A 22,882-nucleotide genomic window follows, 5' to 3' on the forward strand; every position below is an offset into this window, starting at 1 on the left:
CTACTCTAAGCTATATAAAGGCTTGTTAAATTTGGTTCGGGCCCTCATCCTCTGGCTCAGGGGTCTCAAACTCAATTTACCTGCGGGCCGCAGGAGGCAAAGTCAGGGTGATCCTTGAGTGCAAAGTCAGTAGTAAGCCTTGAACATTGGGGGTGTGACCCAAACAACTAAAACAAAACAAAACAAAGATTCCTCTAGGGCAGGGCCACAAAATGTTGTATGGAGGGCCGCAAACGGCGAGTTTGAGACCCCTGCTCTGGCTTATGTTAGGCCACGTTGAGAGCCCCTGCATATGCTTGCATAGTAAAACTCCTTGCTTTTGCATGGTCTCTGCCTCTTGGAGTCATTAGAGGGGTACATGTGAAATTCCTGACCTTATCAAAATGACAAGAACCCCCATGAGTCCTGATTCCCCCAGACTTAGAAAAAATGTCAGACTCTAGCTAGGGAGATATTCCAGGTCTTACAAGCACAGGGCCATGATTCTATTCCTGGAACCCCACAGGCCGGTGAATATTGCGTAATGATCCCAACACTCCACGGTACAAATAGTACTGCATCCTCTGGCTCTAGAACTGAACTTTCTGGTCTGGTTGTGATCTAAATATGTTAAGAGGATGTGGCATGGCTCCATGCAGCAAAGGCTGAAGCGCAGAGAAAGAATAGCTGGCTGCCAGCTTGATGGACTCATTCAATAGCCAGCCACTCTCTCCCTCTACCTAGCCCCTTCTGAGTAAGCACTAGCAGTGCTGCAAACCAACCCAATTCAAACCCCTCAATTATCAGTTTTAAGCTAAAGAACAGAGAAACAGCTAGTATTTGAAAGTTATTTAGGTTTATTAGACATAAAGAACACCAGACTTGTTTTAGTCTCTGGATATCCTAAGATCTGGCTCACAGAAGTTAGAAGCTAGAGCTGAAGTGTCCCCTCTGAAAAAGGCTCAATGCTGACAGGTCTGTGACAGCATAACCAACATCAGCCTGAATAAAGAAAAGCTTGCAATGAGATAGTAACAAGTCAGTGATTTATAAATTGTCCAATAATTCTTCAAGACTGTAATTTCAGTTATCTTCCAAAACAAGATCAATGGAAGACTCCAAGCATAGTGAAGATTGTGTTATTTCAAAGCAGTACATTGCATGAGTCCCAGGTATCTTCAATGCTTTTAGGAAAATATTTGAGGCATTCATTCTGCAACTCTACTCAGATAAGCATCCCAAGCAGCTTTCCTGTACATCTCCGCTGCTTCCAGACAGTTAGCAGCTGTTATTATGCCCCGGCCTACAATTATAATATCCGAACCTCGTTTGCCAATAACTTCTTGTGGGCTATTGTATTGCTGGCCAAGGTTATCACCTAAAAAAAGGATGAATATAAAAAGGTTAACTGTAACAGAACGCAAAGATCAAACTCTGACCCATGACTTTTTGAAAACAAAACAAAGCAAAACCAAGTTCCTTCAACAACCCAACCCTGAACCCCGGATCCCAATCTTAGAACTGGCATAGTTTCCTGCACCAGCACCAACCAGGAACCACCCCACCCCACACCCCAGAAGACCCTAATACGGCTCTGGCACCAGTTTGCCCCAGGGGAGGTTTATATGACACCCTAAAATTAGCAACAAATTGATCCAAAGGCAGGCTGCCCTACCTCACCATGTAAGGATTAGTTGAAATCAGAAGACTCTATCCTAGGATCAGTATAAAAACCAGCATCTCTAATTACATATTCGACTTTGACAACCGCAACTGAGAAGAACTTTTCCTTGGACCATGGAAAAAAGACCTTGGGGTTTGACAACTAGCATGCCCAGAGCCTGTAGTCAGTCTTATGACAGTTTGCTTCAAGGGTGGAAACCCTACATCTTTTAGGCCAAAGAAATTTCCTTTCTAATTAACCCCAATGCTAACTGTGCCTATACAAAAACAAACAAAAATCTAAGCATGGCTCCCACCTTTTTTTGTTCTGGGCCACACCTGGTGATGTTCGGGGGTTACTCCTGGCTTGGGGGATTATATGGCACATGGGGGGTGGGGGGTGGGAGGATCAAACCGCAGTCAGTCCTAGGCTAGCCCTGGCAAGGCAGATGCCTTACCACTCTGCTCCACCACTCCCACTTTTTTTTTAACAGGACCATAGAACATGAATCATCTTGTTCTGTACCTTATTTCTATGTCCTCCTACAAACTGAGAAAAGAAAAAACAAAAGTGGATGGGATCCAGGGCCAAGTGATCTTAGGACCACTGAGTAGAAATAAAAAATGGTCAGATCTAGGACCCGGAGCAATAGCACAGTGTTGAAGGCGTTTGCCTTGCTCATGGCTAACACAGGATGGACCTCGTCTCATATGGTTTCCCTAGCCAGTAGCGATTTCTGAGCGCATAGCCAGGAGTAATACCTGAGTGTCACTGCACATGCTACAATCCTTTAGATCTTCTCCCCCACATCTTGAGCACAAAATTATACACAAACAACTTTCGTTAGATTCTTTCTGTAATAGATATTTATTACATGAAACAGTAAGGATAGGACTTCCTTAGAAAGGAAGAATAGGCCATCCTGATTCCTAAACTCAAAACCACAAAATTTTATTCTGCCCTCGCTGACCCAATTAGAGATACATTTCAGAAAGATCATAATAATTGCAAAGATTTACCTCCTGCTTCTAACTGAACTCCTGGAGTCAAGTGAAGAAATTCAGGTTTCATGCTTACTCGGGAGCCAGAAATGAAACCAATCACAAACTCAGGATGTTCCTCAGCCATGCTGACCTAAATAAAATGTAACAGGACAAGTTACAATAATCACACAGAATAGTAGGAAATCACTCAAAAGCAGGAAATTCAACCATAACATTTTAAATTTCTTTCTTTCTTTCTTTTTTGGGTCACACTGGGGCAGTGCTCAGGGGCTACTCTTGGCTCTACACTCAGAAATTGCCCCCGGCATGCTCGGGGGACCATATGGGATGCCGGGATTTGAACCACCATCTTCAGCATGCAAGACAAACGCCTTACCACTGTGCTCTCTCTTTGGCCCCAACATTTTAAATTTCGATTATTCTACAATGACTCTTTTTATTTCATAAATACTACATATTCATCTAAAACAGGAATTCTTACAAACCTAGATTTTTTTTTTTTTTTGGTTTTTGGGCCACACCCGGTAACGCTCAGGGGTTACTCCTGGCTATGCGCTCAGAAGTCGCTCCTGGCTTGGGGGACCATATGGGACGCCGGGGGATCGAACCGCGGTCCGTCTCCTAGGCTAGCGCAGGTAAGGCAGGCACCTTACCTCCAGCGCCACCGCCCGGCCCCACAAACCTAGATTTGCTCCATTAAAACCTGTTAGAAGCGGGGGCCGGGCGGTGGCGCTAAAGGTAAGGTGCCTGCCTTGCCTGCGCTAGCCTTGGACGGACCGTGGTTCGATCCCCCGGTGTCCCATATGGTCCCCCAAGCCAGGAGCAACTTCTGAGCACATAGCCAGGAGTAACCCCTGAGCGTTACCGGGTGTGGCCCAAAAACCAAAAACCAAAAAAAAAAAAAAAAACAACAAAAAAAAAAACATAAAACCTGTTAGAAGCAAGAGCACTATTATAGCAGCAGGATGCTTGCCTTGCACATAGCTGACCTGGGCACAATCTCTGACAGGATTAATTCCTGGGTGCAGTGTCAGGTGTGCCCTGAGTAGCACCAGGTGTGGCAAAACAAAACAAAACAAAAAAGATCTGATATAATGCTTCTGTGACCTTTTGTCATTAATCATGTACTTAGAACTCAATTATGATTAACTTTGTAATTCACTGAGCCTTAATAAAAAATAATTTGTTTTGTTTTTGTTTTGGGGGTCACACCCAGCGGCGCTCAGGGTTTAATCCTGGTTCTGCCCTCCGAAATCTCTCCTTTCAGGTACAGGGGACCATACGGAATGCCGGGATTTGAACCACCATCCATCCTGGATCGGCTGCATGCGAGGCAAATGCCCTACCGCTGTGCTATCTCTCAGACCCAACAAATAATTTTTAAAAGATTTGAGATGAGTACTCAAAACATGAAAATGTTATAAACCACATTAAAGACTTCCTGTCTCTTTAACACATGAAAGCTGTGATGGCAAGAGTTAATGAAACCTCAGCTCCACCACTCTCCCTCAACTTGGACATATCTCCTTCCTCACATTCACACAAGCTTCTGAGTGTCTGACTTTATAATTTGGTACCCCAAGGGCCAGGCTTATTCTGTGCTACATCCAATACTAGGAACTACAAACAAGTGTACCTGTCCTTAACCAGACCCAGACACCCAAAATGTCAAATATTAGAAATGAATCATGGACATTCTGCTTGTGAGAATAGAAAAATAATGGACAATCTATGTTCAGGAAGGTTAAAAGCTGGCACTGAAGGGGCTGGAAAGAGAGCACAGCAGTAGGGCGTTTGTCTTGCATGCAGCCTATCCAGGACAGAAAGGACAGAAGGTGGTTTGAATCTCAACATCCCATATGGTCCTCCCTGCCTGCCAGGTTCGACTTCTGAGTGCAGAGCCAGGAGTAATCCTTGAGTACCACCAGGTGTGACCCAAAAACCAAAAAAAAAAAAAAAGCTGGCACTGAAGTAGTATGCTCATAATTCCAGGAGACTTCCCAATAATATGCAAAACAAATTTCCATGGCATTTAAAAAATAAACCTATAAGACTCCAACTAAAAAACATAAAAACAAGAATGTTTGGGATGACCCATTTTGTAGTACTTGGGAAAATTTATACTGTAACTGAATGCCACTGTCAATGCCAATTGCAAAGCAAGTGTCTCAGCTTGTGTAGCTCTGGTCCAAAGAAAGATTTTTTTTTTTTTTAAAAATAGATTTATCTGGGGCCGGGCGGTGGCGCTAAAGGTAAGGTGCCTGCCTTGCCTGCTAGCCTTGGACGGACCGCGGTTCAATCCCCCGGTGTCCCATATGGTCCCCCAAGCCAGGAGCAACTTCTGAGCACATAGCCAGGAGTAACCCCTGAGCGTTACTGGGTGTGGCCCAAAAACCAAAAAAAAAAAAAAAAAGATTTATCTGGGGCAGCAGCGGTGGCACAAGCAGTAAGGCGTCTGCTTTGCCCACGCCAGCCTAGGACAGACCATGGTTCAATGCCCCGGTGTCCCATATGGTCGCCCAAGCAATGAACAATTTCTGAGCACATAGTAACCCCTGAACATCACTGGGCGTGGCTCAACCACACCCCCCCACAAAAAGATTTATCTTCCCTAGCATATAAAGGTAGAATGGGTATAAATATTATTGTAACTATTTTTAACACAGCAAGGAACTCTCCATCTTTTTTATCCTTTTATTCGGCTGTAACTCCAGACAGGATCCAGAGAGTAGTTTTACAATCTCCTCTCTAGGTTTAATGGAGACTTATTTTACCCTTCTGTGTTAGCCTCTTAAAGCACTGAGTCAACCTTAAAAGGGCACAGGAAAGGGAGAGAGCATTTCATTTCAACTCAGGTGTTCTGAAAAAGACAACTGTGTGAATAGTCAGGGAAGAACAGGCACAGGTGTACCTGTCTGCTGAATACACCAGTGTGTCTTTCTAGGTTCTAAATGAAACCTCTTACATGGCCAGCAATAGCCATTAAACAACGCTATTGTCAGGGAAATCCAGTGAATTAGTAGTACTATATGGTCACCATAATAGTTGATGGAGATGTAAAATTAGAGCTTCCATATTCACCAAGATGCTCCTTCCCTTGTAACTTGTAGCTTCATAGCTGCGACTTTCTCTTGCTTGTCACTTACCGCCGCTTTTGTGTAGCTCCCTGTGGCCAAAGAGCCTTCAGAGCTCATTTCCGCGATGAGCAAACACCCCCGATGCAAGGGTAGGCCTATTTCTTGCAGACCTTTCACAACTCCTGAGCCCGGAACAACATGAGCATTTACTAGATCTGCCCAGGAAGCTATTTTAAAGACACCACCTAAGAAGGGGGAAAGGTATCTAGTGATTTTCAAACAAAAACCTTTACTCTCCTGCCCAACTAGTTGAGTATTTCATATAAATACTCTTAACATGTTCATGCACTAGTGAAACACTTCCAAAATGTTAATTATCAACTGATCTATTTGGTTCCAGATGAAAAATTTGTCCAACTAGTAGCTAGCTAAACAATTAAAATATGAAAACATTTTTACAAGTTCTCTATCACCAATACCACACGATTAAGGCTGTTTTTACAGGTCAAAGCTGTGGCCAATACAACTTAAGTAATTAGAAATAGACCTAGTTTTAATATACCTTAAAAGGGCACAAGAGGGGCCGGGCGGTGGCGCTAAAGGTAAGGTGCCTGCCTTGCCTGCGCTAACCTTGGACGGACCGCGGTTCGATCCCCCGGTGTCCCATATGGTCCCCCAAGCCAGGAGCAACTTCTGAGCACATAGCCAGGAGTAACCCCTGAGCGTTACTGGGTGTGGCCCAAAAACCAAAAAAAAAAAAAAAAAAAAAAAAAAAAGGGCACAAGAACGAGAGATTCTTAATTTCTTAAATTCTTTTCAAGATGACGAACTTTCATCCTTTAAGGATATCAGTATCTTACCATTTCTCAAATCTACTCTTTTTTTTTGTTTTGTTTTCTTTAGTGATTCCATTTTCAGCCCACAACTGGATAGTTGTGGGTTTTAACTGAAACTTAGAAGGATCTGAGGGGCAAGAATGAAAGGATACAACATGCTCAAGGAAAATCATGAGCTTGAAAAGCAAGCATTGGGGCCAGAGTGAAAGCACAGTGGAGTAGGGTGTTTGTCTTGTACATGGCTGACTGGGTCTGATCCCTGGCATTCCCTGTGGGTCTCCTGAGCTCCACCAGGAATGAACCCTGAGCACTACTGCGTGTGGCCTAAAACAAACTAAAAATCAGATCAAAAGCAAGCATCATTTTAAAAAGTAATAGCAGGGGCCAGAGCAGTTGCGCAAGTAGGGTGTTTGCCTTGCATGCGCTAACCTAGGATAGACGCAGTTCGATCCCCCGGCGTCCCATATGGTCCCCCAATCCAGGAGCAATCTTGAGTGCATACTCAGGAGTAATCCTGAGCATCAACGGGTATGGCCCCAAAACAAAACAAACAAACAAAGGCAGCTAATAGCAGTTAACTCAAAGAAAGCTTCTTAATGCATTAAGAAAAAATTACGTTATGTCAAGATACCTAGGATAAGATTAAAAATATAATAGAATGACCTTATCATTAAGAGGTATTAGGTCGCATTAAAAAAAACATTAGGACCAGAGAAGATAGCATGGAGGTAGGGCATTTGCCTTGCATGCAGAAGGACGGTGGCGCAAATCCGGTATTTCATATGGTCCCATGAGCCTGCCAGGAGCGATTTCTGAGTATAGAGCCAGGAGTAACCCCTGAGTGCAGCCAGGTGTGACCCCAAACCCCAAATAAAAGAAAAAAGAAAAAAAAGGCATTAGGTTTATGTAACAAAAATTTGGATAGAACAAGGTAGACTGGACTGGAGTAAAGTACAATGAGTGTCGTGTATGCCTTGCATGCAGCTGACTGACAAGGTTTGACACCCCCCCAAAAAACCCCCTTCCCTGCCAGGAGTGATTCTTGAGCCCAAAATCACAAGTCCTGAACACTGCCAGTGCCCCCTCTCCCAAAAGGGTAGATCTAGTTATAGCTGAGTCCTAACTCAATAAAAGATATATAACATCATTTTTTCTGCTGTAAACAAACCCTACAACTTTATAATATTTTTCTTTTTTTTGTTTTTTGGGTCACACCCAGCGTTGCTCAGGGGTTACTCCTGGCTGTCTGCTCAGAAATAGCTCATGGCAGGCATGGGGGACCATATGGGACACCGGGATTTGAACCAACCACCTTTGGTCTTGGATCGGCTGCTTGCAAGGCAAACACCGCTGTGCTATCTCTCCGGGCCCTATATTATTTTTTCATTATTTATTTATACTTTCCATTCTTCAAATGAAACAACTGTCATGGATCCTGCCAGAAACAACTGTTGTTGTGTCTAAGGAACACTTGTCTCTAGCACCCACACTCCTACTCCTGCCCCAATCTTGGATTAAGAAGCTAAAGTAGGGGCCAGGCGGTGGCACTAAAGGTAAGGTGCCTGACTTGCCTGCGCTAGCCTTGGACGGACCGCGGTTCGATCCCCCGGTGTCCCATATGGTCCCCCAAGCCAGGAGCAACTTCTGAGCACATAGCCAGGAGTAACCCCTGAGCGTTACCGGGTGTGGCCCAAAAACCAAAAAAAAAAAAAAAAAAAAAAAAGAAGCTAAAGGAGCGCTGGAGAGAGCACAGCAGTAAGGTGTTTGACTAGCACATAACTGACCCGGTATAAACCTGGGCTCAATAAGCAATTTCTTATTTCTGTTGTTGTTTTTTTGGCTTTTGGGTCACACTTGGCAGCATTCAGGGGTTACTCCTGACTCTATGCTTGGGGGACCATATGGGATGCCAGGATTCGAACCACCGTCCTTCTGCATGCAAGGCAACCACCCTACCTCCATGCTATCTCTCTGGGCCCCCAGGAGCAATTTCTGAGTGCAGAGCCAGGAGTAACCTGAGCGCCTCACTGGGTGCGACCCAAAAACAAAACAAACCAAAAAGCTAAAGTAACGTCCTACCGATAAAGATGGGGTTATTAATAACGGTAGTCTATGCATGAAGTGTGCCTACCTAAGAAATCAAGAGAAGAAAAGCAAGTCCAAAAGATATCTCTTGAGCTCAGGATCCAACCATGTCTGTAGTATATTCATATTCAGTTGATGTGAGCCAACGTATTTTCTCTTTTCCCTTCAGCAAGATTTCTACTCCTCGCAGTTACTATGAGCTTACTTACCTTCATACTGCTTTTTTACTGTGTTTCCTATATCTGCAAATTTCCGGTCTTCAAATATTAAGAACTCGTGGCGTTGTGCCAGAGCTATTAACTCCTTTGTCACATCCAAAGTGAAATCATTCAAAATGTCGACGTGAGTCTTAAGCATGCAGATGCTAGGTCCTAGAGTATCTGCTAGCTGCAATAGCTCCCTGGACTCTGAAATATCAGCAGAAAGGCACAGGTTGGTTTTCTTCTTTTGCATAAGCCTGAGAAGTCTGGATGCCACTGGGTGAATGCCGGGCAGCTCTGCACGTGCTCCAAAGGTGAGTTCTTTGGGGGCTTTCTTTACAGAAGGGAGCAAAGCATTATTAGCTGCCATAAAAACATTCTCTTGAATAAATCTCTTCACTCTCTCAACCATCTCAGTATTAATTTTCTTCTGTTGTTCGAGAATCTCCAGCATTTTGGACAATGTACACACTGAGTGGAGATGGATCCCCTGAGCCTCCAACTTGTCCTTGCCTCCTTGCTCTCTATCAAGGAGCACGATAGCATCAGTTACCTTTAAACCCTCCTTCTGAAGCACCTCAACAGTTTCCAAAACACTAGATCCACTGGTAACAACATCTTCAATAATCAAACAGGTTTCTCCTGGATTTACAGCCCCTTCTACAAGACGCTTAGTACCTAGGAAAGAATAATCGTATATAATTAATGTACACATTGAGGTTTCTACTCAAAAGTACGTATTTATTCCAATCAACTCAACATCAGAATAAAGCTGTCACGTACTGATAAGAGAGGGATGTTCTAAATCAATGGTCCTCAAACTACGACCCATGGGCTACATATTGTATTCATTCCCATTTTGTTTCTTCACTTCTAAATAAGATATATGCAGTGTGCATAGAAATTTGTTCATAAAATTTGTTTTTACTATAATCTGGCCCTCCAACAGTCTGAAGGACAGTGAACTGGCCCCCTGTTTAAAAAGTTTGAGGACCTCTGCAAATCTTAGGTTCTCATCATCTAATTTGGAGCTATGTTTATTTCTGATGACTCATCAATGTCCCCCCTTTTGATCATTTTATTTAATGTCTCTATCATATACTACAAATACATTTATAATAAAAGTAGAAAACTATTCTGCAGTTGGATAATGCATTTAATACACTTTATGATCAAAAATTCAAATCTGGAAATTCTTTAAGGAAAATCACCCAAGTCAAAGAAACTTTGGTTTTGTTTTGTTTATGGGTCACACCTTGTACTTAGGGGTTACTCTTGGCTCTACGCTCAGAAATTGCTCCTGGCAGGCTTGGGTGACCATATGGGATGCCAGGATTTGAACAACCACCGTACTTCTGCATGTAAGGCAAACACCCTACCTCCATGCTATCTCTGCGGCCCCTCAAGTCAAAGAAACTTATGAAACAAAAAATAACACAGTGAATCAATACAACACCCATCAACTAACATGTCTACACACCCCCACTTGCAGCTATGAAATTCCATGTGGGGTTCATAGTTTAAGTGAGAATTTAAAGCAACTTAGGGCTTAATTTAAAGGACCTTGAGTGTTTACTAAAGGTAAGCATTTTTCCAACACAGAAAAATCTTAATAGTATTAAATGATTACACCAAATAATTCTTTTTTTTTTTTTGGTTTTTGGGCCACACTCGGTGGTGCTCAGGGGTTACTCCTGGCTGTCTGCTCAGAAATAGCTCCTGGCAGGCACGGGGGACCATATGGGACACCGGGATTTGAACCAACCACCTTAGGTCCTGGATTGGCTGCTTGCAAGGCAAACACTACTGTGCTATCTCTCCGGGCCCACCAAATAATTCTTAACATTATTTTCACTTGGGCCAGAGCGATAGCAGAGCAGGGAGGGCATTTGCCTTGCACAATGGCTTGCCTGGGTTTGATCCCAGACACCCCATATGGTCACCTGAGCCTGCCAGGAGCAATTTCTGAGCAGAGAGCCAGAGTAACCCCTGAGCACTGCCAGGTGTTGCTCAAAAAATCAAACCAAGAAACAAACAGAAAATATTACTTTCACTTTACCATAATCCTTTGTTTCTTTTCTTCTAATAAGCATTGGAATTTGATTGGTTGAACAGATGACTGTAGCCATTGGTAAAGCTGTATAAGGTACTCCACATACGGTATCAAAACTGATCCCTGCATTCTGGGCAGTTTGGAATAAAATCTGTGCAACCTGTATAAAAATAAGCATGTAAATAAATTACTATTTAAAATGGTATAAAATCATTTAACTGCAATAACCCCATACAAATGCTTTTACCAAATTATCCTTTCCATAAATTCTAGTCAACCACTATCAATATAAAAACACAATAGGGGCCAGAGAAATAGTACAGCAACTAGTAGGGCATTTTCTTTGAACCTTGTGGCACCCCATATGGTCCATGCTTACCAGATGTGATCAATGAGCACAGAGCACAAACCCTGATCACTGCCTGGAGAGGCCAAATAATAGTGGCAGGGATATGGCTCAGCTGCACAGAACGTGCCTTGTATGTGTAAAGTACTAGCTCACTCTTCAGAGCACCACAAAATAAATTAAAAAAAAAATAAGCATGAGTTCACATTGAACCAGTTTGGAATACTGACACAGTAGACTGAGGATGGCCACATTTCCCAGTTCCTCTTAGTAACCCAAGCTTTGGGTATTCCATCCTTTCAACCACCTGCAGCCTATATTTTCTTCCTGTTGTTATGTTTGTTGTACGTTTCAGGTGTTTTTTTTGCTATTGTTGTTGTTGCTTTTGGCCACACCCGACACTGTTTAGGTTTTATTCCTGGCTCTGCTCTGTGATCAATTCTGGTAAGCTTGGAACCATATGAGGTACAGGGCTCAAACCTGAGTCAGCCATGTGCCTTACCCACTACACCTGTAGTCTGGCCAGCTGCCTTTATGTTCTGCCTGAGAGAAGTCTTAATGTTTCTAAATGTGGAGTTCTACTTTATAATGTTCCTTTCCACAAAAATCCTTTACATATACACCCACCCTTTTTGTTAAACAGGTGCCAGAGAGGTGGCACTAGAGGTAAGGTGTCTGCCTTGCAAGCACTAGCCAAGGAAGGGCCACCATGGTTCGATCCCCTAGCGTCCCATATGGTCCCCCCAAGCCAAGGACGATTTCTGAGCGCTTAGCTAGGAGTAACCCCTGAGCATCAAACTGGTGTGGCAAAAAATAAATAAATAAATAAATAAAAGAAAAAAGAAAACAATCAGCTGCTTTAGTTTTATTCCTATACTGCAATATATAATGCTATCTCCATATTTTTTTTAAAAAATATGAAAACACCAGATTGTGTAAGCTGGAAAAAATAACTTTGAATTCACCTTTCTTTCATTCCATTGTCTCCACAGAATTTTATTCTAAGACAATCTTTTATTTGATTATATGGTTGTTTTCCAGACTCCAGAACTCAATCTCTAAACCATCTACATTTCAAGAAAGCCAGGAACCGGGATAGAAAGTCACATCGTAGAATATGTAAGTTGGTTTCCCTGGCAAACCAGCACATATCTCCCACCTCCCCTAAAATTAATCTCATAAATCATAGTATCACACTAACCACATTATATTTCTCCACAACAAACACATAAAACCAATGCTTCAAACTGTTCATTAATGACATTTATTTCTATGGGGTGGGAGAAAATTCCAGAGGAGTATGTTTTTGCATACTCAAGGACCAACTGACCTCCAGCACCACCTATCCCCATGGGTGTAGCCCTGAAGGCACAGTTTGGGAGAGCCCCCCCTCCCCCCCAATTAACTTTCCCTCAAATAGAGCCACCTATGCTAAAAGCTTGGCTACAGGTTCAACATTTTGAAAGCCTGACAGCAGGCTTTCCCCTAAGGTAAGGGTGACTAGTTTCCCCTGAGAACTCTCTTTATGGCTACAAAAAATTCCATATGGGGGCCGGAGCTGTAGGGCGTTCCATATGGTCCCCCCCCAGCCTGCCAGGAGCGATTTCTGAGTGGACGGCCAGGGGTAACCCGTGAGCATTAACGGGTGTAGCCCCAAAAAACAAACCAACAAAAAACTTCCACACGGTAGATTTTCTCACAGGAGCTTTGTACAGCAAAGATATACAACAACCTGATTTTTTTCCAATTGCTTAATAACGCCAGTTAAGATTATTAAACCTCCCTTCTCCTAAATGTGTATTGCTGTGTAGTACTATAAAGCAAAAAAACAAACAAACAAAAACAATTTCAAGTCAAACCACTGTCTCAGCACAGCAAATAGGAAACCAGTTGAGAATGAGAAATGAGGTGGCAGGAAGAGTTAGCATAGAGGTGAGGCGTTTGCCTTGCATGCAGGACGGTGGTTCGAATCCTGACATTCCAAATGGTCCCCCATGCCTGCCAGGAGCGATTTCTGAGCGTAGTCAGGAGTTAACTCCTGAATGCTGCCGCTGGGTGTGACCCAAAAAACAAACAAAAAAAAAAAAAATAAGGAAGGAAAAAGAAAAAAAAGAAAAGAAATGGATTGTGCATGTTCGAGTCAATAAAAGCTGTGTCTGATTTATTCTTTAAAGTTCCTGGGGCCAGAGTCAGCATGGGTAGGCCGTTTGCCTTGCATGCAGAAAGGGTCTCCCACAGGGTCCCCCGAAACTGCCAGAAGCAATTTATGAGCATAGAAGAGCTAGGAGAAACCTCTGAGTGCAGCCAGGTGTGACCCAAAAACGAAATTAAAAAAATGATAAAAGGAAAACGAAAGTCACTATTCACAGCAGAGCACAAAGTCGAAGTCCCCGTTCCAAGCAACTGCCCTCTGCAATATTTCAGCAGTAACTGAAAATCCCACCTACTACATCCACCTTCTCCCTTCCTTCCCAAGTCTGCCCGAGGTTGCCTCCACACAAAGAGCTTCCTTGGGCCCCAGACTGGTCCCCACTCTCTCTTTTTTTTTTTTTTTTTGGTTTTTGGGTCATACTCGACAGCATTCAGGGGTTCCTCCTGGCTCTACACTCAGAAATCGGTCCTGGAGGCTGCTTGGGGGACCATATGGGATGCCAGGAATCAAACCAGGTCTGGCCAGGGTCATCAGCATGCAAGGCAAATCCCTTACATTGTGCTATCTCTCTGGCCCCTAGTAGTTTATTTTAATGTGTTTGACAAAATGTTGATCTGCAGCATAGTTGAAATGAAAAGTGAGATCCTCTGAAAGTGTAAAACACAGATTTAGGCAAAGTTGATAACTCGGGGCTGGAGAGATAGCATGGAGGCAAGGCGTTTGCCTTGTGTGTAGAGGGTCGGTGGTTCTCCCCCGAGTCTACCAGGAGCGATTTTTGAACATGGAGCCAGGAATAAGCCCTGAGAGCTGTCGGGTGTGACCCAAAAAAATCAAAAAGAAAAGAAAAAAAAGTTGATAACTCAAATTTCCTGAATTTGTATGTTTTCATCTGTGTTGCTCACTAATTTGATCTGTTTGGGCGAAGAAGGTATGCTTCCAGGTATTTATCCTTAAATAGCTTTTACTCTATTTTTGAAGTGTGATTTCAGAGGGTTTCTTTGGGATCACACCTGGCAATGCTCAGGGGTTCCTCCTGGCTCTTCTATACTCAGAAATCGCTCCTGGCAGGCTCGGGGTACCATATGGGATGCCGGGATTTGAACCACTGTCCTTCTGCATGCAAAGCAAATGCCTTACCTCCATGCTATCTCTCCGGCCCCATATTTGCTAGTTTTCTGATAAAGAACTTTGCATTTGTGTTCATCAAAGATATAGGCCTATAGTTTCCTTCTATTGTAGTGGTGTCTATCTGTTTTTGGTATTAGGGTAATGTTACCTTCATAGACACTGTTTGGGATTATTTCTGGTTTTTTTTTTTTTTCCCAGTTTTCTGAAAGAGCCTGAGAAGGATTGTTAGTAGGTCTTCTTCTTCTTTTTTTTTTTTTTTTTGGCTTTTGGGTCACACCCAGCTGCACTCAGGGGTTCCTCCTGGCTCTTCTATGCTCAGAATTCGCTTCTGGCAGGTTCGGGGACCACATGGGATGCCGGGATTCGAACCACCGTCCTTCTGCATGCAAGGCAAACACCTTAACCCCATGCTATTTCTCCGGCCTCATTAATGTGCTAATTTTAAAAGCTGGAAATTTGATGAATTTAGTATGAAATTGCTCCTGGCAGGCATGGGGGACAAAATATGGGAGGCCGGGATTCGAACCACTGTCCTTCTGCATGCAAGGCAAACGCCTTACCTGCATGCTATCTCTCCGGCCCCTAGGTCCCCACTCTCTTGCAAGCACGTGGCTTCTCTCGCTCCCAGGCCTTGGGCCGCTGCAAAGAGCCTCCGGGCCGAGCCTAGGGTCAGGCAGGCCGCCCGGCTCTTCTGCTCTCGCCGCAGCTCAACGAGCGCCACCACCCGCCTGCCCACTCCGGGAGCCCGTTCCCGCCCGTTCCCGCCACGCAGCCACGTTCCTTCCAGTCCCGGGTTCGCACCTGACTCAGCAGCCGGGGCCGAGACACGATGCCCCGCAGGTCGATGTACACGGGGGAAGACAGCCCGCTCTTCAGCACAAAGTCCCCGAACTTGAAAGCCTGCACCTCGTACAGCTCCGTGACCAACGAGTTCAGAGCCTGCTCCGCCGACGCCATGACGGCGCTCCCCGGGCGACTTCTCGATTCTTAGTGGCAAGAAAAGCGACGCGCGCTCGAGTGACGTCACTGGACAGGCCCGCCTCTTTCGGCGCGAGGTTATGACGTCCGCCCGCGGACGCTCTCGCGAGATTTGGTCTCCTCCCGTCTGAGCCTTTTGGAACTTCCGGTGAGAGGAACTTTCTGGGGCCCGAGAGATAGCATGCAGGTGGGGCGTTTTTGCCTTGCATGCAGAAGGTTCGTGGTTCGAATCCCGGCAGCCCATATGGTCCCCTGAGCCTGCCTGGAGGAACCCCTGAGCGCTGCCGGGTGTGACCCAAAAACCAAAAAAATAAAAACAAAAACAAAAAAAGAAAAGAAAGGAAAAACCAAAAGAAAAAAGAAATTGCTCCTGGCTTGTGAGACCCTATGGGATACCAGGAATTGAATCTGGGTCTCTCCAGGGTCGTGCAAGGCAAATGCCCTGTCGCTGTGCTATTGCTCAGGGCCCACATGTCCTCCTCTTGAAGGCCATTCTAGCCCCATAAAAATGCAGTAAAAGCTAGAGTGGATTTATTGTTTTTAAGCAATTCTAGTAGTTAGAATTCACCAAAGATGTTTAAAGCTATTCATGAGCATCTTTTTTTTTTTTTTTTTTTTTTAATGAATGGACTGAGAATTATAGGTGCTTGGAGTTGATCTGAATGAGTAAGATGAGAACTGATAGTTCTAGTGTGTAAGGTGTTTGCTACGACTACTGCTGAACCTGAGTTCTATTTTGGCTGCCAAGAGAAAGCCCTGATCACAGCCAGGCATGGCTGAAAACAAAAGCAAACAAAAAAATTAAAAAATGAAGGGTTGGGGCCAGAGAGATAGCATGGAGGTAAGGTGTTTGCCTTACATGCATAAGGACGGTGGTTCAAATCCCGGCATCCCATATGGTCCCCTGAGCCTGCCAGGAGTGGTTTCTGAGCATAGAACCAAAAGTAACCCCTCAGTGCTGTCAGGTGTGACCCAAAAAACAAAACAAAACAAAACAAAAGAACAAAAAACTTCATAATCATAAGTCATGACTTCAGAATCCTAAAACCAAGCCTCAAGAGAGAGTTTGTATGGGTCCCTCCCCATCTTATTTTGCATTGTTTTTCCTTTATGACTACCTGCACCCAGCGGTGCTCAGGCCTGACTCAGGAATCAGGACTCACTCCTGAGGGTTCTAAAAGGAAACATGTGGGATGCCTGCAACCTTTTGAACCCGGGACAGGTTGTACTTGTACAAGGCCTGTACACTGTCTACTGTATTATCTCGCTGGCCTTCCCAGTGTTTTTTATATTTATTTTATAATTATTTTATCACTAATGAGGTCATTAGGACATACATTCGTTTTTATTTAAGTGAGAGCAAAGTTATTTTATAAAACATAAAAGAAAAAGGAAAAAAAATTTAAAAAGATAAACCAGTACATTGGCAAGAAAATTTGTGAAGAATATTGTATCTCCAATGAAGTCTTATTTTTTTCTGTCAAGTTTTCTCTGTTTATTGAACTCTTTTATATGTTTGGCATTATTGTTTTTTTAAATATACACCTTGATTACAAACATGGTTGTGGTTAGGTTTCATTCATGTAAAGAACACCCCCCCTTCACCAGTGCATCATTCCCACCACCAATGTCTCAAATCTCCCTCCACCCCACCCCATCCCCACCTATACTCTAAACAGGCTTTCCACTTCCCTCATATTCAGCTTTAATACTATAACTCAGTATCGTCTTGACTGTTCTTCACTGTCTCTGCACCTTTGCTGTGTGTTGTCATTCTTTCCCTCTTATTAGCCAAGACTTTCTCCCTGGCTACAACTGTGCTCCAAAAGGCGTCTCCATCCTGGGACCCTACTTCATTCCTTTTATTAACTTCATGACATCTGGCACAAGACATGACACAACAGTTTGCATGGGGCAGTTGCACATATCTGCAGGCACCGTTCTTGGAGGGAAGGGAAGATTGAATTGCTGTCTATCAGGGTCGTTCTGAAAATCGAAGTGTATTCCATCTTTGCAAAGAAATCCTCTGAAGTAAGAGATGCGTTCATGAGGTACAGGAGGCAATATTTACACTACTTTAAGGAAAGTTATCCTTAACAATACTGAGGTCTTGATTGCTACATTGGGTGGGGGCATGCGTTGGTGCTCAAGGACTACTTGCCTCAGCTCAATGCTGATCTGTGCCATGTGCAGTCTAGGGATGAACCTGGATCAGCTGCAGATGAGGCAGGCTTGAGACTTCTAGCGGGAAATAAAAATACTTGTTCTCTCTCTCTTTCTCTCTCTCTCTCTCCCTCTCTCTCTCCCTCCCTCCCTCTCTCTCTCCCTCCACCCCCCCCCTCTCTCTCACACACACACACACACACACACACACACACACACACAAATTAGCATCCCTGGGTGGACATGAGAACCCTGAGAGCCTTGCAGCCCCCTGGCTCAGGGATTACTCCAGAAATCGCTTCTGGCAGACTTCAGGGGACATCATGGGATTTCCAAAATCGAACCACCATCCATCTTGGTTCCGCCACATGCAAGGCAAATGCCTTACTACTGCGCTATCTCTCAGCTCCCCACCCCTACATGTTTTTTTTAATTGGGGTCTTGCCAAGTGGTAATTGCCTTACTGAAAAGACCCCATGTAAAAGAATAATCTCTAGTCATTTCCAATCTCCTTCATGTATCCCCCCTTTCTGATCTCTCTAAAAGGTATCCATGTGCTTGTCTCCCTGTCTAATTAATAGGATAACTGCCTATTCACATGGCTAGTAGAAGCAGAACTATGTTAAATCCATGTAACATCTATGCTCAAGCTCTTTCCATAGGATCATAATAAAAACTTTGAAATATTCTATTCCTCACATACATGAGGTAGGTTCTAGGATGAGGAAAGAGAACAGAGTTGGTATCCTGATCTTAACAATTCTCAGAATGCTGCTGAGAGGGATTTCCTTGAATGCGGCTGTACTGGAAAAGATCCCTGGCACTATGGTTCCATGAATGCTGCCAGGAGTAAGCCTTGAGCACAGACTATTGCTAAGATGCAATTAATATCTCAAAAATGTTAATTCATTATTTTTGCCTCTCTAAATAATAAGGATTACAAATTTTATCATCCATGTTTCCTCCAACCTTTGTCCAATATTCATATTCATATTAGTTTTGTATAATTCTAATCTACACTCTTCTTTTTTAATTACTTTATTTAAACACGGTGGTTACAAAGTTGTTTATGATTTTCAGTCTTATAATGTCGAACCTCCTACACTACACTACACTACACTACACTGCCTCTGGGCAGACATTTTACTTCTCTTTTTCCTGTTAGACAATGTGGTTTGCACTATTGTTACTGATGAGGTACCATGCAGACCACTTTATCTCCATTCAACAGCCAGATCTTGTCCAAAATGATCGGTTTCAATTATCTTTCTGCACTGTATGGCAGTTGGACTTGGACATGCTACTTGGATAATCCCACTGTAGTAATAGTTGAACCTGAACATGCCTCCTGGACAAGCCCCTTGGACATGCTCCCCTGTCATACTGGGTATAAAAGGAAAAACTTGAATTGTTGCAGGGAGGCCCAGAATAGTGAACAGAGCTGCACCTGCTAGTCTGCTGGGGGCCAGAGGTAAAGCATAGGAGAGATGTTGTCTGCTTTGTATCTATTCCTTTTTCTTTCTTTTTTTTTTTTATACCAGGGCCTCCCCTTGGCCACTTTTGGCTGGTGAATTTCCATCTAGGATAGAGCTCTACTTCTTTTTGAAACCTGGGCAGGCCTCAGACTATAGGAGGACTAAAAAGTTTATTTGGTTTCCCTTTCATTCTTTTCTCTCAGTTCAGGGAGTGCAGTTGCTACAGGTTGGTGTCCCTGGGTGGGCTTTTTGCTCTATGAGACCCTGTGAGCCTTGTAGCTACGGGCCCTGACAGCTTTGAGCCTCTACACTGTACAGCCTGCAGCCCTAGCAGCCTCAGGTCTCTGCACTGTTTAATTATTTGTGCCAAGCTTCCTTTTTTTTTGGGGGGTGGTGGTGGGGGACCACACCCAGCAGTGCTCAGGGGTTACTCCTGGCTATTTGCTCAGAAATAGCTCCTGGCAGGCACGGGGGACCATATGGGACACCGGGATTCGAACCAACCACCTTAGGTCCTGGATTGACTGCTTGCAAGGCAAACACTGCTGTGCTATCTCTCCAGGTGCCAAGCTTCCTACCAAGGACTGGTCCTTCTGACCCTCATCTGTTGTCTATAGATATTCTTGTCATATTATCTCATTCATACTCAACTCCTTATCTTACATGATAGAAATCTAGTATTTGGTCTCTGTCCCTTTGAAGGATCTGGCATCTTCATTGCTTAATAATATTTCTAAAACCACGTTCTATTATGTTTTCTGGCCTCCGTTAATTTTCGTTAGACCTATCATCTGGAAGCATTATAAATTATTTTCCCCAGTATTTTATATTTCATATAATCAGTTTTTCACATCAGATATTTGATGATACAAATTTTTATAAATTTTTTTCATAGATAATATCTTTTTTTTTGTTTTTTTTTTTGTTTGTTTGTTTTTTTGGGCCACACCCGGCGTTGCTCAGGGGATACTCCTGGCTATCTGCTCAGAAATAGCTCCTGGCAGGCACGGGGGACCATATGGGACACTGGGATTCGAACCAACCACCTTTGGTCCTGGATCGGCTGCTTGCAAGGCAAACACCGCTGTGCTATCTCTCCGGGCCCATAGATAATATCTTAATGTCCCCTCTAATTTCCTACAATTTATGGTGCTTTCTCTCTCATGATTAGTCATTTATGCATAAATTAATTGTTATAAAATAAATGCTTGAACAACACAAGAATGCAATAATAGCAAAACAATAAAAGAATGCTATAGTATAGCATTGGTATCTTTTTTTGGGGGGCTGGGATCACAGCAAACAACTCTTATGGGTTACTCCTGGCTCTGCACTCAGAAATTGCTCCTGAAAAGCAGAGGCGACCATATGGGATGCTGGAATTTGAACCACCGTCCATCCTGGATCAGCACCATGCAAAACAAACACCCTACCACTGTGCTATCTCTTCATCCCCTAGAATTGGAAACTTAAATTGATGGGTGATTCTATCTTTATAGTGAGGGGATTTAAAGAATGGATATGGGCTGAAGTAATCAAGAAACACATACTTTAGAAATGATCTTTATGAGATTTCATAAGGATACACACATTATACACACATCATCTTGATCCAGCCAACTGCTGATGTGAATTTAAGTTGATTCCACACTATGCAACTATTAGGAAAAATGAAGTCATGAAATTTGCCTACACATGGATGAACATGAAGACTATTATGCTGAGTGAAATGAGTTAAAGAAAGACAAGAATAGCCTCACTCATCCGTGGGATATAAGAAAAATAAAAGATAATATGGTAATCATCACAGAGGCAATAGAGATGAGGACCGAAAGGATTAGCTCATGATATGAAGCTCACCACAAAGAGCAGTGTGCGCAGTTAGAGCACTAACTGTATTGACAACTATCATGACAATGATAATGAGAGAGAAAGAAGTAGAATGCCTGTCCCAAGGAGTGTCATAGGGAGAAGAAATGAACAATTTCTCAAAGAAGAAATACAAATGTCCAAAAGGCACATGAAAAATGTTCCACATCACTAATTATCAGGGAGATGCAAATCAAAACAACAATGAGGTACCATTTCACGCTAAAGAGACTGGCACACATCACAAAGAACAAGAACAATACGTGCTGCTGGGTGTGTGGGGAGAAAGGAACTCTGATTCACTGCTGGTAGGAGTGCTGTCTAGCCCAGCCCTTATGGAAAACAATATGGAGATTCCTCAAAAAAGTAGAAATTGAGCTCCCACATGATCCAGCTATACCACTCCTTGGGATATACCCTAGGAACACAAAAATTCAATACAAAAATCCTTTCCTCACACCTATATTCAATCACAGCACTATTTACAATAGCCAGACTCTGGAAACAAGCAAGATGCCCTTCAACAGATGAATGGCTAAAGAAACTGTGGTACGTATACACAATGGAGGGGCCAGAGAGATAGCAGGGAGGTACGGCATTTGCCTTGCATGCAGAAGGACAGTGGTTCAAATCTTGGCATCCCATATGGTCCCCCAAGCCTGCCAGGAGAGATTTCTGAGTGTAGAGCCAGGAATAACCTCTGAGCGCTGCTGGGTGTGACCCCTCAAACATACACACACACACACACACACACACACACACACACACACACACACACACACACCCATTATACACAATGGAATATTATGTGGCCATTAGGAGATGAAATCATGAAATTTTCCTATGGATGGACATGGAAACTATTACGCTTAGTGAAATAAATCTGTGGGAGAGAGAGAAACACAGATTAGTCTCACTTATCTATGGGTTTTTAAAAAAAATTAAAGACATTATTGTGATAATGCCCCGAAATGAGGGTTGGAAGGACTGGCTCACGATATGAAACTCACCTCAAAGAGTGGTGAGTGCAGTTAGAGAAATAATACACTAACAACTACCATGACAATGTTAATGAATGAGAGAAGTAGAATGCCGATTTTGAATATAGGCAGGTGGGTTGGGAGGAGGGAGATGGGGGTCATTGATGGTGGGAATGTTGTACTGGTGAAGGGGGTTGTTGTTTTGGTGACTGAAGCCCAACTATAGTCCTGTTTGTAATCACAGTGTTTAAATAAAATTAAAATAAAAACCAGGGCCCAGAGAGATAGCACAGCAGTGTTTGCCTTGCAAGCAGCCGATCCAGGACCAAAGGTGGTTGGTTCAAATCCCGGTGTCCCATATGGTCCTCCGTGCCTGCCAGGAGCTATTTCTGAGCAGACAGCCAGGAGTAACCCCTGAGCACTGCCGGGTGTGACCCAAAAACCAAAAAATAAAATAAAATAAAATAAAAACCAAATAAAAATCCCAAAACTTTAAAAATCCCATTTGCAATAATAAATAAGGAGATTTGTGTCTATTGGCTTACTTTGTCCTTAAATAAAAATTTAAAGTACCATTTTCAAGATTCCTTTTAGACACAATACTTAGATTTAACTAATAAGAGAAACAATAAAAGTATGAATTTCAGATAATATGACTTGTTTTGGGTTTGAGGAGACATTTGTAAAAAAAAAAAGTTGATTTTATATATAGGTTATTGTAAATATTGCTGTAATCACAAGGACTTTAATCTCTTTATTTTTTGTCTTTTTTAGGGGGGGCATACCCATTTGATGCTCAGGGGTTACTCCTAGCTATGTGCTCAGAAATCGCCCCTGGCTTGGGGGAACTATATGGGACGCTGGGGGATCAAACTGGTCTGTCCTAGGCTAGTG

General features: G+C 43.3%; 1 protein-coding gene and 1 non-coding gene across 2 annotated transcripts; both read right to left on the reverse strand.

Moving 5' to 3' along the window:
- Positions 1-1,008: 1,008 nt before the first annotated feature.
- Positions 1,009-15,487, reverse strand: UMPS (uridine monophosphate synthetase). The gene is made up of 6 exons (XM_049785909.1): positions 15,325-15,487; positions 10,904-11,057; positions 8,854-9,522; positions 5,793-5,968; positions 2,662-2,776; positions 1,009-1,357 (listed from the first exon to the last, which is right to left on the reverse strand). The coding sequence occupies exons 1-6, from the start codon at positions 15,478-15,480 to the stop codon at positions 1,188-1,190; spliced, it is 1,440 nt and encodes a 479-aa protein (XP_049641866.1). The 5' UTR covers positions 15,481-15,487; the 3' UTR covers positions 1,009-1,187.
- Positions 5,347-5,468, reverse strand: LOC126026441 (small nucleolar RNA SNORA26). Its single transcript, XR_007501712.1, has one exon. It is a non-coding gene; the product is annotated as a small nucleolar RNA SNORA26 (small nucleolar RNA).
- Positions 15,488-22,882: the final 7,395 nt, after the last annotated feature.

This window comes from Suncus etruscus, chromosome 13 (genome assembly GCF_024139225.1).
Source record: "Suncus etruscus isolate mSunEtr1 chromosome 13, mSunEtr1.pri.cur, whole genome shotgun sequence".
NCBI lineage: Eukaryota > Metazoa > Chordata > Mammalia > Eulipotyphla > Soricidae > Suncus > Suncus etruscus.

What these genes read in the sequence shown, in the direction of transcription:
- UMPS (XM_049785909.1), bottom strand. Translation starts at nt 15,480, where the DNA reads ATGGCGTCGGCGGAGCAGGCTCTGAACTCGTTGGTCACGGAGCTGTAC. An exon ending in GGAGCTACACAAAAGCGGCG is followed by an intron (nt 2,777 to 5,792) that starts GTAAGTGACAAG and finishes CATTTTATTTAG; the next exon opens with GTCAGCATGGCTGAGGAACA. An exon ending in AGTTCAGTTAGAAGCAGGAG is followed by an intron (nt 1,358 to 2,661) that starts GTAAATCTTTGC and finishes TCCTTTTTTTAG; the next exon opens with GTGATAACCTTGGCCAGCAA.